Source organism: Manis pentadactyla, chromosome 3 (genome assembly GCF_030020395.1).
Source record: "Manis pentadactyla isolate mManPen7 chromosome 3, mManPen7.hap1, whole genome shotgun sequence".
Lineage (NCBI taxonomy): Eukaryota > Metazoa > Chordata > Mammalia > Pholidota > Manidae > Manis > Manis pentadactyla.
The window spans coordinates 210,751,316-210,770,689 of record NC_080021.1 but is presented as its reverse complement, the minus strand read 5'-3'; the positions used below and the strand labels follow the sequence as shown (position 1 = coordinate 210,770,689).

The 19,374-nt window shown below is 38.2% G+C and overlaps 1 protein-coding gene across 10 annotated transcripts in view; it reads left to right on the top strand.

Moving 5' to 3' along the window:
* DENND1A (DENN domain containing 1A) overlaps positions 1-19,374 on the top strand; it is a 553,926-nt gene that overhangs the window by 309,319 nt on the left and 225,233 nt on the right. For all 10 annotated transcript variants that reach the window (XM_036913988.2, XM_036913990.2, XM_036913985.2 and 7 more), the window contains one exon: positions 8,352-8,462. In XM_036913988.2, coding sequence (XP_036769883.2) covers positions 8,352-8,462 — 111 coding nt within the window. The remainder of the gene's footprint in view (positions 1-8,351; positions 8,463-19,374) is intronic.

The window sequence follows — 19,374 nt, the reverse complement described above, 5'->3', positions numbered from 1 at the left end:
TGAAAGTTCTAATAATTAAAAATTTTTTAAACCATAATTGCTGAGATTAATAGTATTTTTTTAAAAAGTACCTTTCTTCTTTGTAGCCCCCTACCTCCAATTCCTGTCTGCACTGCCCCCACCATTTTTTAAAATTTGCATTCCCTCTGCTGGTTTTGCCACTAATGAACCAATTCACTGTGTATGACCCACTGTCCCCTAAATCCTCCTTTGCAAACTGATAAAAGACTCGCGTTGTTTGTTTCTAAGCAAGAATAATAAAAACAATCTGCCAGACTCCTAACATACATGGTTCCATTTAAATCCTTATAGCAACTCTGTAAGAGGTAGACGTGAGCCCCATTTTACACATAGGGACCGAGGGATCACAGACTTGAGGTTACCAACCCAACATCTGCACCTAAGTAGGGTATAGTGACCCAGGTTTGTAAGGAACCAAAGCATTTTGTTTCCATTATAACCCTCTGCCTTCCTACAGTTGACTTTTGATATTCATGAGAAAAAAGGAAAAGAAATTATTTTTCCTATCTCAAATATGAAATGAAGCAGGAAAACCTTTCCTCTAAGGACAATCTGAACTTTTGTAGGACCAATTTGTGTGATTTTTGACATAGAATCTCTACTGAGCTCTAGCCGTGTTGAAATTTGCATTTTGATCTCTTGGTGATTTTTCAAGGATTAATTTAAAATGACTAAATTGGTGCATTGCAAATTGAAACAAGCAATAGCCCTGAAGTTGTTAATACGATGCAGTCTGCTGCAGTGGAAAGATCATGAGTTTTGGAGACAGCCAGACACTGGATTCCAGCACGCTGGGACACTGGATTACTTACTTATATTCTCTGAGTCGTAGTGTCCTTATCTAATAAAGAAGAATGGGAGGAGCAAATAAGAATTAAATGTAAACTTCCAAATCCAAGGCCTAGTGCGACAGAGGTGCTGCTTTGAATAGTGTTTTTCTTTCCTTTCTTCTCTTGGCTTTCCCAGAATTCTAGTTTTAAACCTCTCTTGAGGTCTGAGTTATGGCTGAAGACTAGAGCATATTACTTCTTGGAGCTTATCTTTCCTAGGTTTTTGCTGACATTCTTGGCCAGGAAGATAAATACTTTTCTTCCCTGGAGTGTGTATTTGGCCACAGAAGCCTCTTAGCAGGCACCATTGACACCAGTATTTCTGAAGCTTGGAAATGGAAGTACATGAAATGGAGTCCAGGACTCCACTGTCTATAATATGGGGGGTGTACTGTAAACATTACTGATTATCTCCTCTAAGGGATGTACTGAACCTAAGAGAATAAACAAAGGAAAGGGTAAAAGGACTTTGGTATATGGAACTTGATTCTGTCACCAGATAATTATATTCTTCTGGACAGCTTCAGAGTAGGGTTAATGTGAAAAAGGAGAAAAAAAGAGCTGTTACTGATTGAACACCAACCATGGATCAGATCAGGCACTATTTGTTATATCATCAAATCTTTAAGCAGCCTTTTGGTGTGGTTATTATCCCTGCTTTGAAGAGGAAATGAACCCCAGAAATGTGAAGTAACTTACCTCTAGCCACCCAGCCATGCTAAAACCAAGAGTCGTATTTGGGTCAGTCTGATCCCAGCACTTGAGATGTTGCTGGTCTTGGGCCTCCAGCTCCATGACTCCCTATTCCTTTCTAAGGAGTCACTCATCATAAGTATAAGTTACACAGTTAACTGTGTGGCAATGTGTATGATGTCATCTCTCCTTCCCTAAGGACAGGGATTAATATTGGTTGAATGCTACATCTCTGTAATTAGCACTGTGCCCAGAATATAGTAGATGTTTAATATATATTAATGAATGAATGAATGAGTCAGTGAATGAATGAATTAGCAATGCAGCTACCCCCAGGAGAGGGGAAAATACAGTTCCTTTCACTTGGCTTTTAGGCTAGTGTGTCTGTAAGACATTAATGAAAAGCAAACATGCAGAATTAGTTCTTTCCGTTTTCAGATCCCTGTTGAAGTTAATTCTCATTATTTCTACAATTGCTGTGTAAAAATATTTTCTTCCTTTCCACTGAAAAACCTTCACTATGTAATTGCTCATCAGGGTTTTCTCTATCAAGATAAGGAGTGAATTTCATACAGGCAATAATTAAATGAGCATAAATCTTTATAAATTTTAAATAGTTAACATGTATTTAAAAAGCACAGATCATGAACAGATATGTAGTAGTAATTACATTGTAAACTGGCTGTATAAGGGATTTTTTTAGTGGCCAGGTTTTGAAGTGTACTTTTGATTAATGGATAATCATATAGACTTTCATTCGAAATATTAAACAAACCTGTCTTAATTATCTGGCTGGTGTCATACCAAGTGGTTAATGATGCAAGGAAAGCATTTAGAATGGACAGTTACATATAACATAGCCCAGGCTCCACTTTGTCAAAAGATGTACCATGATATAGAAAAGATTTATGAACTCATCGTGACTTTCAAAAATAAACAAATTTGAGATGGTAGTAGAAGACCTATTATCAAGAGCTGAGATTATAGAGAATTCCATTGTTGCTCTTAAGAGTTGTCAGGTAATTGTTTATTCTAATGGATTTTCCATTCACACAGAGGGAGAAAAGTTGACCTCCTGGTAAACTCTGCTTTCTTTCCTATAATATACTTCTCTGATTTGATTGCTAATGTGAGTTTGTAAGATTCTTTTCTCATGCAAGTTATTTAAGAATCCAAATTTATAATTCTCTTTTAAGAATCCCACAACTAAGGTAGCCTAAATTCTTCTTAAAAAAAAAAAAGGTCAATTGAGGGTTTTAAGGTTTGTATTATGCTAAAATAATCTGAGGAGGAATTATTTCTGGAAATAAGACCCATTGACAAAACCAAGCCTCTTCCCTTAGAAGCCTCCTCCAGACAATGGTACAGTAGGTCTTTATCATCTATACTGCATATGAAACTGAAAGTCACAAAGATTAATAAAATGACAGACCGTGGGGCGGACTAACATCTGTTTCAAAGGCTCCAAGGACCCAGTTTAGAATCTGTTCTTTGGTTTGGGGATTATCTCATTTCCCTAGGGTATTCAACCTAAAACGCTTTTTCTCTAAGCCCCACTATATCCCCTTCCATCCATGGCCCATTCCCGCCCCCTCTCCCCCACTGCCCCCACCTCCACCTGCTTCCTAACCCCAGGCGTGGATCACAGTGAGCCTGAAGTCCCCAGCCACCTGGATCAGCACAGGAGCCAGCAGGGACAGCTAGAAGCAAGCAGCCATTAAGGGGCTTCTCTTGGGGGGAATGAGGTTTTGCCAGGTGCCTTCCCTTCCTCTTTGTCTGGATTTAGAGCCATAGAGGGTTAGAGCTGGAAGGGACCTTCACCACCATTTCTTTGTGGGAGTAAGAAATGGAAGCCTGGAGAGTCTAACGAACTTGTGTGGTACACGCCTCTTCTGAAACTCAACTTCAGGCTGCTCTGTACCTGTTAACCACAGACCTGCCTTGGACTTGAGCCCTTCCCAGTCTGGGTAGTGATCAGTTTTGTATCCGTGCTACCCAGCCCTATAGAATGGGCCTGAGATAAATACTAGGTGGATAGGAGAATGCTCACAAGAATGGAATTGAAATAATGTTTGGACTCCATGAATAGAAAGGAAAATCCTTAAGCCTAAAAATGTTCTGGCACTGAGAAAACTGAGTCCTTTTGCACTTGGATACTGGGAAATAGTCCCTCTAAGCAGGCGGTTTTGCACAAAGTAGTAGTTGTCAGGGAATCAAGGGGTGATTATTTAGGCTTAGTCATGATAGCATTATAATCCAGGACACTAAGCCTAAGACTAGGTGACCAGTAACACCATAACAGGATTGATGGTTTTTTAGAAGGATGATTGATCCTTTATTAAACAAAGGACACTCCCTTTAAAAAACTGGGCAAGTGGGCAGGTGTGATGTGCAGTAACCTGGAAGTCTAGGGCTTGTCTAGGATTCTTCCAAACCCCTTTCCAAGTCTAATTCATTGTCAGGTCCTGTGATCCCACCTTATAGAGATATGTCACATTTATATCCAATGCTTTCATCTGAATAGTTTGTTTTATTCATTCTGTCCCAGAACATGGCAATAGCCAGTTCACTATCGCGCTGCTTCCTGCCTGCCTTCTCCGGTGCACCCTCCACAGGGCCTCTAGGAAAATGTTTCTGAAACACAAATGTGACCAGAGCATGGTCCCTGTTACCCCAGACTAAAGTCTAGGCTTCCACAGGACCTGTACCCAACTTCCCTACTCCAGCACAGCCCCCGTCCTGTCCCCTACACTGTCCTCAGCTAATCTGCCTGGAGTTTGCCTCTCTCCCAGGCCACCAAGTGAACCCATTATGCAAGTCCCAGACCAAATGTCTGCTCTTCTGTCAAGTCTCCCCCAGCCTTACCCCCAGCAGAGTTGGATCTGCCATTCTCAGCCAGCCTGGAGTGTGTGTAGCGTGGACCACAGTACTTTGCACACCAGGTTTCTGAATCTAAAGCCACTCCCATTCCCAGACTATTTTTACTCAGCATGAAGCTTCTTGGAAGACGCTTGAGGCCGCATCCAATACACAGATCTGCCAACTAGACAATGGGAATTGTGTCTAGTTAATCTCTAGGAGCCAAGCCCCCAGGATGGTACTAAACATATAGTGGGAGTTAAATAAGTATTGATTGATTTGCTGATTATTGGAGACAGAAATGGGAGGTTGAAGACTTAGTTCCATTGAAGCAAAGTGCTTAGGAGAGTTTATACCTTGTGTCCTTTATAAATATGATCTCTGACTGCAACCTTGACCTAGGACAACTTGCCATGAAGTGTTCCCTTCTCCCCAGTCCCCATTCCCTACACTCTGATCTTACCCATCTGAGAAGTATGATTAGCCTGATCGTGAAAGAACACCTGCTTCTGTGTCCAATCTCCCCACCCCGTTACCTGATAAATACCACATATTTCTTTACACTTTTAATACATGTAGCCCCAGATACTTTAAAAAGCTCCCACTATTTTACCTGACTTTGTGAGTCACCAGCGTCAATTCCTTTCCTATGGGCCCTTCACCATTGCTTCATCCAACTCAGACCCGGGTTGTTTAAGTCAAATGCTATGTTCTTCCTATAAACAAGCTCGTCCCTCTTCCAAGCTGGTGTGTTTCTTGCATGCCACACTACACACACCCGAGCTAAGGAGCTGTGGTCTTCAGTATTGCTTTCTCTGCTCATTGATTTATTCTTTCATTACAGTGCTAGATGGTGAGATACATCATTTTACCCAAAGGGACCTCAGTCTAGTGACAAAAACATCCTTGTAACTGATTTTAAGAGAGACAAATTGCCATGGAAGCATAAAGGAGAGCTTGACAATGAGAAGTTAAGGAAGTCTTCCAGGATGAGGTGACATTTCAACTGGGTCTTGAAAAGTAACTGGGTGTCCTCAAGGAAGAGAGGAGCCTTCCAGGCATAGGAAACAGCAGAAGTAAAGGGCTGGGGGTATGATAAGGCATGGCAGGTCTGAGAAATTGAAGATTTGGTGTGGTTTAAGCCACTGGATGCCTTAAGGCTCAGGGAAAGAGACACCTCCCTCCAAGGGGTTTTCTTCTGAGATGAGGTTTGGGGGAAACTGTCAGTGCCCCTACAGTTGCTCCTAGGCCCCCTCTGCCCTCCAGGTGCTCCCATGGCTGAGCGAGTTTCCCAGGGCTGTTGCCGCCCCCACCCGCCTAAGCGGGTGGCATCCCAGAAGGAAAGAGGCAGGGGAGGAAGCAGATAAGAAAGACAGCTTCTGTTTAGACACAAATATCTTGGTAATCAGCACAGATGGGATGAGAAATACCAAAAAAAGTACATGACAGTTTAGAGAGAATTTGGCTAAATGTTACATATTTTTAATGTACCTGTGTAGAGTTTTTGGAACAAGCACCTGAATCCGTCAGAACCTAATTGGGCCTGGGGGATATGCCTCAACCAAGTGGTGTTTTTATTCCAGAAATGTCCCCTTCCCCATCCACATCAGTACCCCTGTGACTTTTTTCTCCCACCAAAATAAGGTGCAGGATTTGTCTCTGACGCTGTGTCTCCTTATTTGGACGGCAAGCTGTGTAACATATTTCTACCCAGCGTGAAGCTTCTTGGCAGACTCTTGAGGCCACGTTTTGGTGGCTTCAGAGTTATCTTTGGATCTGTCAAAAGTGCTAATGGGCTTTCTGGCCTTCTTTAAGCTCCTCATTTCTATTTTCTTTTTACTTCCATCCTCTCCTAAAAGAAAAATTTATGTAATTCATCAGCAGTTAAGCATTTTACTGAAATGCTCAGCTGAGGGCCTTGTATTTTTATTTTCGAGAACAGCTCTGCCATGTCACTGCCTTCAGAACAAACCCTACCGTGACATCATTAACTCAGCACTCCTCAGTCCACCAGGCAAGAAGGACTTCTGTTGATTAATACAGACTGCTTTTCTGTTCATTTTGTTTTGTTTTTCAAGTTTGTTAAGAGGCAAGTTGGTATGTGGTTAGAGCAAGAGTTTTGGATTTAGGAGACCTGGTTTTTGGAAGACTACTTAACCTCCCTGAGCCTCAGTTTTCTCACCCCTAAAATGGAGATGGTAATGCCTTTTACAGGGTTGTTGAGAATATTAGAGAGAGCACAGGTAAATTACTTAGTGTGTAGCATATAAGGATTACTCAGTAAATGGACAACAATTTTTAACAGAAACACTTTTTAAAGACATACTTTGATCTGCTTTGTTCCCATGCTGTGCTTTCTTTTTCCAAATACAACTTTTATCTGCTATTTTTAGTGTTACTTAAAAAAAAAGCAAAACACAGATTTAGAGAAAAACCCACCCAAGACTAAATAATGCCTTATCCACTTACTATATAACCATGGTCAAAATGCTTCACTTTCTCTGGGCCTCTGTTTTCTTATCTGTCTGTAGGGATGATAATGCCTGCTCAAGGAAAGGTTTTAAGATTAAGTGAAGTAATATATGTAAAGCTTTGCAAGTTGTAAATGTCTAAAGGTTTTTAAGTGAGGCAGTGTAACGTAAGGGAAATGTGTGGGCTACGGAGTTGGATCCGAGTCTAGACTCTGACTTCAACAGTTACTGAATCTCTCCCAGGCTTACCTTATCTGTATATTGGAAAGAGTTGGCTTTTTACAAAGATTGCCTAAGATTGTACATACAAAGTACCAGGTACAGTGCCTGGTATTTGGTAGGTAGTCAGTCTATGGAGCTATTAATGTACTCTTTATTTATAAAAGTTGGTGGTTAACCTGGTATTCCATTCAAACAAAAATAAATCACAAGGTACATGCCCACTCTTTTTCCCAACCCGTAATTTTGTTGAAAAAGCACTTTATGCTGTTTCGCACCTGGTTACTTGAATGTATGGGTTATAGATCTTTCACCATTATACATTATACACTGCAACCCCTGGCAACAGTATTCTTTCCCTCTCATCCCCATCATTTTTTGAGGGTTATATTGTGTGGCATTGAAAACCTGCAACACTGAAGAAATTAGCATATTCATGTATATTATTAAAGTCAGGCGGGTATAGAAAGGGTTGCAGAAATGAAACACATTACATTTTTTCTGAAATCTGAAGAGTACCCATCCATAGTACTAATTAACAGAAAGAAACCCAGGCTACTAACAAAAGCTAGTTAAAACACTGCTTTGTCATAACTTGATGCTGCTTGTCTTCGATTTCTTTTTCCTTTTGAGTGAAATACCTGGGAATTGTAAATCCTTGAAATTGCTTTAATTCCAGCCGAGTCATTTTAGAGAATGTAAACTGTGGAGAAAGGGGACAACAGTGCTGTTGATAGCAGAAGAGCACGCATGGCCTTTGTGAGTGGCATCAGTTGGATAGAAACAGGCCCTGGACTAGAAGCATTTTGGTCTCTGCGTGTTTTCTTCTGCTTAGATGGATGTCTTGGTGCATTGTGAGAGTTCTAGAATGTGGGACCAGAAGATCTGAGCTGCAGTCCTTTTGATCTTAGCATATCTTTCTGTGCCTTGGTTTCCTCATTTGTAAGGTTGTGGACTTCCTGTCCTGCTCACCTTTTAGAACTGATGTGAAAAGCAGCACAGCGCTGTAAATTATCTCATCTCACGTTGTAAACTCCAATCACCACACAGAGGGGCTTCATCCCTGAGGTTGCTACCAATTTTACATTTCATGATTTTATACATGAGTGGGATTTGGATTCCCAGGTAGAAAGAATAGAACAGGGGAAAAGGAGAGTATACTTTATGATTATTTTGTGTTATTTTGCTTTTATTAGATACTGCTTGTAATGAGAACAAATAAAGTAAGCCACAAACCTCCTCTTCTTCTTTCTCCTAGAGAAATCTGACAGAATATTTTGTGGCTGTGGATGTAAACAACATGTTACATCTGTATGCCAGTATGCTCTACGAACGCCGGATACTCATCATTTGCAGCAAACTCAGCACTGTGAGTAGACAGTCTTGATTGAGATGGGTTTTTTAATTATCTTATTTTATATGGAAAGATCTATCAAAAAGATAAAAGAAGATGTAAAGATTAAAGAAAAAGAAATCGGTCACGGGGTATGTGTGGGGGACTTGGTGAAGGGGGGAGCCTAGTAAACATAATGTTCTTCATGTAACTGTAGATTAATGATAACAAAATAAAAAAAAATAACTGGCAATCAATAAATACACATTAAGAAAAAATAAATCAGTCATGATCTCCTCAGATAGTTACATGTCATTTTCATTAATTTTTCATATTCCTTTACAATGCCAATGCATATTTCATTTTATCCTTATAATTTTCCAGCTGATTGTGTGTTATGTACTCCTCACATATTTCCTTATAAGCTTCCATTGTTGTCATTTTTTACATATATATACATATCATTCCTTTAAACTGATGTGCATCATTTATTAGATCTTTCTTCTTTTGAAGGCCATTTAGGTTGGTTCATAGTTGAATCCTTGAGTAGATAATACTGCAGTGAACATCTTTTGGCTGCTTTTGACTGATACAGTTCATATTCTATGGAGTGGGACCACCAGGTCAAAGGAATTGATAAGCTCTATGACTTATGGATGGCCAGATTGCTTCCCAGACAGGCTGTGCTTGGTGATAGTGAATGCATAAAATGGTGTCGCAGGTTTGCTTTATTTTTAATTCCTCTGGTTAGAAGTAACTGAATATTTTCCATGGGCCATTTCCCATTTGTATTGTGTTAATGTCTTTTTTGTGATATTTTATAGGGTTCTTGATTTTTTGAAAATAAATTGGAATGAGCTCTTCTTACATGCTAGTAACTTTTACAATATGTATAACAAATGTTTTTCACATTCTTTTTATCTTAGTTTTTTAAATTGCTAAGTTTAGGGGCTTATATTTTTCTCAATATTCTATTATGAAAATTTTCAAATATAGAAAGTTGAAGTCATTTTACTGTGATCTTCCAAATAAACCCACCTACATTCTGCCATTAACATTTTACTATGTTGACTTTCACACATATTTATCCATCTATCATCCCTCATACCATCCATCAAGGAAGAAATAATTTCAGTCTGAGACAAACTCCTTAAGAATCTAGAAAAAAGAGGGAATATAACCCCAGGTTTTCTCATGACACTTGAATAATCTTGACATTCAACCACACAAGGGGTCACTACCAGAAAGAACAGACACTATCAACCAATCTCATTAACACAGCTGTTAAAGTCTTAAAGAAAATAGTAGTAAATGTATAAAATATATCATTCATAATAAGTTTGATTTATTCCAGAAATGTAAAATTGATAATAATAGAAAATCTATTAATTTAACTTACCACAATAACAATCTGAAAGGGGAAATTTGGTCACCAGCAGACAGAGAAAAAGCACGACCATGTTTATAAATTAGGAAGACAATGTATTGAGGGTGTCATATCCAAAGTGATCTTTAGATTGCATACAGTTTCATTCAAAACCCCAGTAGAATTTTACTTAGTAATTGGCAAACTAATTCTAAAATTAATACAGAAAAGCCAAGGAAGTGTCAAGACATACTTGAAGAAAAAGAATGAATTGTGCATGGAGGTGCATAGATCTCCCACACAAGGAGACCAAGGAAGACAACATCAAGACATATAATAATTAAAGTGGTAAAGATCAAGGATAAAGACAGACTTTTAAAAGCAGCTAGAGAGAGAAAAAAATCACATGCAAAGGAAAACCTGTCAGGCTATCATCAGACTTCTCAACAGAAACCTTATAGGCCAGAAAGGAGTGGCATGATGTATTTAATGCCATGAAGCAGAAGGGCCTGGAACCAAGAATACTCTACCCAGCAAGGTTATCATTTAAATTTGAAGGCGGGATTAAACAATTTTCAGATAAGCAAAAGCTGAGAGAATTTACCTTCCACAAACCACCTCTACAGTGCATTTTAGAGGGACAACTATAGATGGAAGAATTCCTAAGTCTAAATAGATGTCACCCAAGGGATAAACAAAGAGTACAGAATATAATTCATAACATACAAAGAATGGAGGAGGAAGAAAAAGGAGGGAAAAAAATAACCTTTAGGTTGTGTTTGTAATAGCATACAAGTGAGTTAAATTAGACTGTTAGATAGTAAAGGAATTACCCTTGAATCTTTGGTAACCACAAATCCAAAGCCTGCAATGGCAATAAGTACATACCTATCAATAATCACCCTAAATGTAAATGGCCTGAATGCACCAATCAAAAGACATAGAGTCACTGAATGGATTAAAAAACAAGACCCATCTATATACTGCCTACAAGAGACTCACCTCAAACCCAAAGACATACATAGACTGAAAGTAAAGGGATGGAAAAAGATATTTCATGCAACTAACAGGGAGAAAAAAGCAGGAGTTGCAGTACTTGTATCAGACAAAACAGACTTCAAAACAAAGAAAATAACAAGAGACAAAGAAGGACACTACATAATGATAAAGGGCTCAGTCCAACAAGAGGATATAACTATTATAAATATATATGCACCCAACACGGGATCACCTACATATGTGAAACAACTACTAACAGAACTAAAGGGGGAAACAGAATGCAATTCATTCATTTTAGGAGACTTCACCACACCACTCACTCCAACAGACAAATCAACCAGACAGAAAATAAATAGAGACAGAGGCATTGAACAACAGATTAGAATAGAAGGACTTAACAGACATCTACAGAACACTCCACCCAAAAGCAGCAGGATACACATTCTTCTCAAGTGCACATGGAACATTTTCAAGAATAAATCATATACTAGGCCACAAAAAGAACCTCAGTAAATTCAAGAAGACTGAAATTGTACCTACCAGCTTCTCAGATCTCAAAGGTATGAAACTAGAAATAAATTACACAAAGAAAATGAAAAAACCCACAAACACATGGAGGCTTAATAACATGCTCCTAAATAATCAATGGATCAATGACCAAATAAAAACAGAGATCAAGCAATATATGGAGGCAGATGACAACAATAAAACAACAACACAAAATCTGTGGGATGCAGCAAAGGGCATACTAAGAGGGAAGTATATTGCAATACAGGCCTAATTCAGGAAAGAAGAAAAATCCCAAATGAACAATCTAAACTCACAATTAATGAAACTAGAAAAGGAAGAACAAATGAGGCCCAAAGTCAGTAGAAGGAGGGACATAATAAAGAAGAAAGCAGAAATAAATAAAATTGGGAAGAATAAAACAATAGAAAGAATCAATGAAAGCAGGAGCCGATTCTTTGAGAAAATAAACAAAATAGATAAACCCCTAGCCAGACTTACCAAGAAAAAAAGAGAGTCTGCACACATAAACAGAATCAGAAATGAGAAAGGGAAAATCACTATGGACACCACAGAAATACAAGGAATTATGAGAGAATACTATGAAAAATTATATGGTAACAAACTGAATAACCGAGAAGAAATGGACAACTCTCTAGAAAAAGACAACCTTCCAAGGCTAACCCAGGAAGAAACAGACAATCTGAATAGACCGATTACCAGCAAAGAAATTGAATTGGTAATCGAAAAACTACCTAAGAACAAAACTCCTGGACCAGATGGTTTCACTGAGGAATTATATCAGACATTTAGTGAAGACTTAATACGCACCCTCCTTAAAGTTTTCCAAAAAGAAGAAGAGGAGGGAATACTCCCAAACTCATTCTACGAGGCCAGCATCACTCTAATACCAAAACCAGGCAAAGACACCACAAAAAAAGAAAATTAAAGACCAATATCCCTCATGAACATAGATGCAAAAATACTCAACAAAATATTAGCAAAACGAATGCAAAAATACATAAAAAAGATCATCCATCATGATCAAATGGGATTCATCCCAGGGATGCAAGGATGGTGCAACATTCAAAAATCCATCAACATCATCCACTACATCAAAAAAAAAGAAGGACAAAAACCACATGATCATCTCCATAGATGCTGAAAAAGCATTAAACAAAATTCAACATCCATTCATGATAAAAACTCTCAACAAAATGGGTACAGAGGGCAAGTACCTCAACATAATAAAGGCCATATATGACAAACCCACAGCCAACATTATACTTAACAGTAAGAAGCTGAAAGCTTTTCCTTTAAGATAGGGAACAAGACAAGGATGCCCACTCTCCCCACTTCTATTCAATATAGTACTGGAGGTCCTAGACATGGCAATCAGACAACATAAAGAAATAAGAGGCAACCCGATTGACAAGGAAGAAGTCAAACTGTCCCTGTTTGCAGATGACATGATGTCGTACATAAAAAACTCTAAAGAATCCACTAGATAAAGATCTAGTATCTGAATTTGGCAAAGTTGTGGGATACAAAATTAATACACAGAAATATGTTGCATTCCTATACACCAATGATGACCTCACAGAAAGAGAAATCAGTAAAACAATTACATTCACAATTCCATCAAAAAATAAAATAAAATAACCTAGTAATAAACCTAACCAAGCAAATCAAAGACCTATACTCTGAAACCTACAAGACACTCATGAGAGAAACTAAAGAAGATACCAGTAATTGGAAACACATCCTGTGCTCATGGATAGGAAGAGTTAATATTGTTAAAATGGTCATCCTGCCTAAAGCTATATACAGATTCAATGCAATCCCTATTAAAATACTGACAGCATTCTTCAACAAACTGGAACAAATAGTTCTAAAATTCATATGGAATGAAAAAAGACCCTGAATAGCCAAAGCAATCCTGAGAAGGAAGAATAAAGCTGGGGGGAATTTCACTTACTGACTTCAGGCTCTACTACAAAGCCACAGTAATAAAGACAAATCATTTGGTACTGGCACAAGAGCAGACACCCATAGACCAGTGGAACAGAATAGAGAGCCCAGATATAAACCCAAGCATATATGGTCAATTAATATACAATAAAGGAGCCATGGATATACAATGGGGAAATGACAGCCTCTTCAACAGCTGGTGTTGGCAAAACTGGACAGCTACATGTAAGAGAATGAAACTGGATCACTGTCTAACCCCATATGCAAAATTAAATTCAAAGTGGATCAAAGATCTGAATGTAAGTCATGAAACCATAAAACTCTTAGAAAACAATATAGGCAAAAATCTCTTGGACATAAACATGAGCAACTTCTTCATGAACATATCTCCCTGGGTAAGGGAAACAAAAGCAAAAATGAACAAGTAGGACTATATCAAACTAAAAAGCTTCTGTACAGCAAAGGACACCATCAGTAGAACAAAAAGACATCGTACAGTATGGGAGAATATATTCATAAATGACATATCTGATATGGGGTTGACATCCAAATTAAATAAAGAGCTCACACACCTCAACAAACAAAAAGCAAATAAGCCAATTAAAAAATGGATAGAGGAGCTGAACAGACACTTCTCCAACAAAGAAATTCAGGTGGCCAACAGGCACATGAAACAATGCTCCACATTGCTAATCATCAGAGAAATGTAAATTAAAACCACAATGAGATATCACCTCTCACCAGTTAGGATGGCCAAATTCCAAAAGACAAACAACAACAAATGTTGGCAAGGATGTGGAGAAAGGGGAACCCTCCTACACTGCTGGTGGGAATGTAAAGTAATTCATCCATTGTGGAAAGCAGTATGGAGGTTCCTCAAAAAACTCAAAATAGAAATACCATTTGACCCAGGAATTCCACTCCTAGGAATTTATCCTAAGAATGCAGGAGCCCAGTTTGAAAAAGACATATGCACCCCTATGTTTATCGCAGCACTATTTACAATAGCCAAGAAATGAAAGCAACCTAAGTGTCCATCAGTAGATGAATGAATAAAGAAGATGTAGTACATATACACAATGGAATATTATTCAGCCATAAGAAGAAAAGAAATCCTACCATTTGCAACAACATGGATGGAGCTAGAGGGTATTATGCTCAGTGAAATAAGCCAGGCAGAGAAAGACAAGTGCCAAATGATTTCACTCATATGTGGAGTGTAATTGCAAAGAAAAACTGAAGGAACAAAACAGCAGCAGAATCACAGAACCCAAGAATGGACTAACAGTTACCAAAGGGAAAGGGACTGGGGAGGATGGGTGGGAAGGGAGGGATAAGGGGAAAAATGGGTATTACGATTAGCACACATAATGTAGCAAGGGGGACACAGGAAAGGCAGTATATACAGAGAAGATAAGTAATGATTCTATAGCATCTTACTACACTGATGGACAGTGACTGTAATGGGGTATGTGGGAGCGACTTGATAGTAGGGGGGAGTCTAGTAAGCAGAATGTTGCTCACATAATTGTGCATTAACGATACCAAAAAAAGGAATTGTGGAGGCTTGCTTTACCAGGTAGCAAAACTTTTTATGGAACTATAGTAATTAAGACATTAGTGATGGTACAGGGACACACAAATAGACTGAGAGAACAGAATAGAGATTGCAGAAACAGATTGTATATGAATGAGTTCTTTGTATACAGTAGAGATGGCATTGTACAATCTGGGGGAGTGGGTGGGCTTTTCAGTAATTGATTATCCATGTGGGAAAGAAATGGAAGATAGTTTCTATCTTACACCACATACAAACTGAATTCCAAATGGATCAAGGACTTAAATATGAAAGGCAAAATTTAAAAACCTTCAGAAGACCAAATAGAATAACTCTATGATCTTGGAGTAGAGATGGATTTAAATAAGTAATCCAATATAAACGTTATATAAAGGAAAAGATTAAAATTGTGAATATGTGTTTGTTAAAAGATACCATAGGGAGAATGAAAAGACAAATCACAAGCTGGGGTTGAGATATTTGAGATGTATAAAACTGACAGAGGATTAATATCAGAACTATGTATAAAGTACTACTACAGTTAAGAAGAAGACAAATCTATCAGTAGAAACATTGGTAAAAAGCACAAACAGGAATTTCATAGAACAAATGCAAATGACTAATAAATATATGGAAAGAAGATCAATCACATTAATCATAGAAAAGCAAATTAAAATTATAGTGATTAAAGCAGTAGATGTCTGATAAAGTCAGATGTTACACTGGAGATGTTTTGGGAGACTTTCATGTACTGCTTTTGAAGAGTATGTAGTACAAAACTATTTGCATATGCCCTGCACTTGACAAATTCCTGAGCGTAATTATGTGTATAGCATGTATAGTAGGATATATGTGCAAGCATTGTCATAGCAGCATTGTTTGATTTTTGTTTTTTAAACCTGGAAAGAGCCCATGTAATCATCAACAGAGAACGGTAAAATTGTGGAATGATAACAAATGGAATGTATCAGTGAAAATGACCTATACCATCAACATGATTAGATCTCTAACAGAATTTTGAATAAAAGAAGCTACAGAAGAATATACCGTATGACTTCATTCATATAAAGTTTCAAGTAGGAAAAACTAAATGGTATATTATTTAGGGATATATGCAAACTAAAGGGAAAAAAATCATTAACGCAAAATTTAGGTAGCAGTTTCCTCAAAGGGAATAAGGCATAGCAAGACATCAAAAGCATTGTTTTCTCTTCTGAGGTAAGTTAAGGATCAGCACACTTTTCTGTAAAGGGTCCAATAGTAAATGGGGTTTTGTAGGCCATATGGTCTTTGTTGCAGCTACTGAACTCAGACCTTGTAGATTACAGTCAGTAAACTGGTGGGTGTGGCTGCATTCCAACAAAACTTTATGTGCAAAAATAGAAGGCAGACCAGACTTGGCCTTCAGGCTGTGGTTTGCCAAACACTGATTAGGTGCTGGGTTTTTCCTTTAAAAGTTTCTTAAATGATATACATACTTATATATGTATATATAAATTTCAGAATTTTCAAAAAGTTAAAAAGAAGTTACAAAGCCCCTTTATTATGAAATTTTACAATAGAGGGATAGAGACAAAGTAGTTCTTGTACAAAGTTTAAGAATCAAAATTGCATGAGATTTTACATTGGCAATTCTAGAACCCAGAAGACAGTGAAGCAGTTTGGACTTCTAAGGGAAAATGATTTCTAACCTGAAATTCTACACTCTCTAATGGCAGCCCTAAAAGAGAATAGCACAAGTGCCTGCCACACCTGTCACCCTCCTGATAGCTCTACTCTTCCTTCTCTATTGTTGATGAACTGTCTATCCTCTCTAGGGCCAACCACTCCACTTGTCCGCCTGACTTCATTCAACGAATATTTTTCATGGTACTCTTGTAGGCACTGAGGATACAGCAGTGAACAGAACAGGCGAAAATCCCTGTCCTCATGAAACTTCCATTCTAGTAAGGTAGACCTTCAATAGACAAGGGAATTATGTATATATAGTACAGTAGCTAATAGTAAGTAGTGAGGAGTGAAATGAAGCAGAGGAGGAGAGTGGATGGGGGGGTGGGGTGGCAGGGATTACAGTTTTAGACAGATGGCCAAGGAGTGCCTTGTTGAGAGGGGAACACTTCAGTTTCCCTCTTGCTACTTCAAGGAGATTCCTCCAGCATCAAGCTCCTCTTTTCCTGTGTCATTGTTTCATCTCTATTTATGAACATTCTTAGGAGCTTGCTGACATCTGTAGTTTCTCCCAGAATTCAAACTATAACAAAACTTACTTGACCTTCATCCCCTTTTTCCCATTTCTATTCTCCCTTTTAGATCAAAATTCCTCCAGAGACTTATTTCTATTTACTATCTGATTCCTCTCCTCTCATTCTCTCCTCAGTCTTCTGTTAGGATTTACCTCCCTCTCCCCCTACTCCACTGACACAGCTTTTGTTCAGGTCACTGATGACCTCATATTAAGTAAAATTAAAATGAGTTAATATTTGCAAAGCTCTTAGAATGGGCTCTGGTATATAGTGTATGTATATGTTTATCCTAAATTAACAGCATCTAATAGGAAGTCAAATATTAATGTTTAGAATTTAAAATCAAGCAAAGTTATTTAGAAAGAAGGGGATACGAATTGTGTTGAGTGTGATTACAGTGAATTGAGGGTAAGGAATCTCATGAGATAGATTGCTGTTTTTCGGTATAGGCCTGTAGTACTTTTTGTTTGGTTTTTAAGGCTGTAAACATGTATTACTTTGACTTAAAAACTTCATTATGACCAGCAGTTGATTCTTAATTGAGTTCTGAATTTTACTGATTGATGGTAGAAACCTCTTCAGGGGAGAGGGGTTCTCCTTGTTTCACATATGATCAGAAGCATCCGAATAGTTACGTGCAGTTCCTCTGGAGACAAAGTAGCTGAGCAAACATCATTTTATCCAAACCTTTGGATCTCTCTAATTTCATAATTTTAAAGTTTTCTAATTGTTGCCTTTTATTTCCTCAGTAGGGGTTTTTTGTTGATTTTTTGATGAGAGGGGCAATGCAAAGGCTATGTTTACTGATGACTGTCTCTTGACACATCCAGATGTGGTCTGTCATACCTTGACAAACTATTTTTTTTTTTATTTTGCTTGGTAAGATGTTGGCTTAATGCTCCTCAGACTCATCAAGCAACTGAAAGCTGTCAAACACTCCAGAGGGCTGTCCTCTGTAAAAATGGCTCTTCAATAAGAGACAAAACCAGCAATATTTAGTTCAGAGTCAGGTAATATTCATTTCAAGCTTTCTTGGTCAATAATGTTGTGATACTCTGTGTAAGAAAAACGTAAGTTTTTGTTCTCTTTGCTCCGTTAATGTGTATTGATTGTTTTCCTTTATAAATGATAAATAGGTATAGCTTAACTAAATCTTGTTCTCTAATGTAAATAGTTCAGGGTGATTTCTTTTATCACAAAGGCCCCATTTCTCTTCCAGATTTTCTTATCTGAGTTTAATTCATGTTGTTTTTTGGTAACTCTTAGGGAGAACAGGTAGGTCTAAACTAAAACCCTTATAAAGATTGTATCATGTAATTCCAACAACAGTCCTAGAAGATGGATATTGTCCCAATTTTACAGAATAGCCCATCTACTAAGAAATGGAGTAACTTGCCCAAGGTCACATCCTGGATGAGAGAGAGTGACATACACCTAGGTCTTTATGATGCAGTGTCAGGGGAAGAGAGGTTTTAGCTTTAGAAAAGGAGAAATCTCCAGGAATTATACGCATGCAAATGAATCTCAGCCTCTTCAAAGTGCTTGCCTTGGGGACCAGCTTACGTTTATTGGGTGCCACCTCTCAAACTATTTTCAGGAACCTTGTGTGGGAACTGTCACAAGAGCCAGAGGCACACATTGTTAAGAATATCCATCCTACTTAGGGAATTTGAAAATTCTTTTCAAGAGCCAAAAAGATAGTCTGAACCAACTCAGTAGATTGGGTGGATAGGATGACTGGTGGAACTGGGTGAAAAATAAGTCCTGATTGTGTAATAATGAAAGAAACTTCTTATGCAGCTTGTACATAGCTCCAAGGCTACCAGAGAGGTGTGTTGGCAGCATGCACAGACTAAGCATATAGGACACCCTTATTTAGATTCATAACCTATGCTTTATATCAGAAATCCCCAATTATCTCCCACATCCCTTTAAAATTCTTTTAAATTAGCCCTTTTGAGTCACCTGCTATGTGCCAGGTACTGTGTGAATCACATATGTATTTTTTCATAAATTCTTGCAGCAATCCTAGGAGCTAGTTGGTTTTATTCTCCTTTTGCAGGTGAGAACATTGGCGCTCAGAAAGTTGAAGTGCCTTGTCCAAGATAATCAGCAGAGGTGGGATTAAAACCCACTTCCTTGGCTCCAAGTCAATCCCTTCCTTACTTCTCATACTGCCTCCTTGGTGACTCTTCATGTGTCGTGAGTTCCCCTTAATACTTGTGGCCAGAGAACTTATTCATGGTATAATTCTGTTGACCCTGGATCTGAGGTCATAGAAAGAACCTGAGCCTAACCATTGCC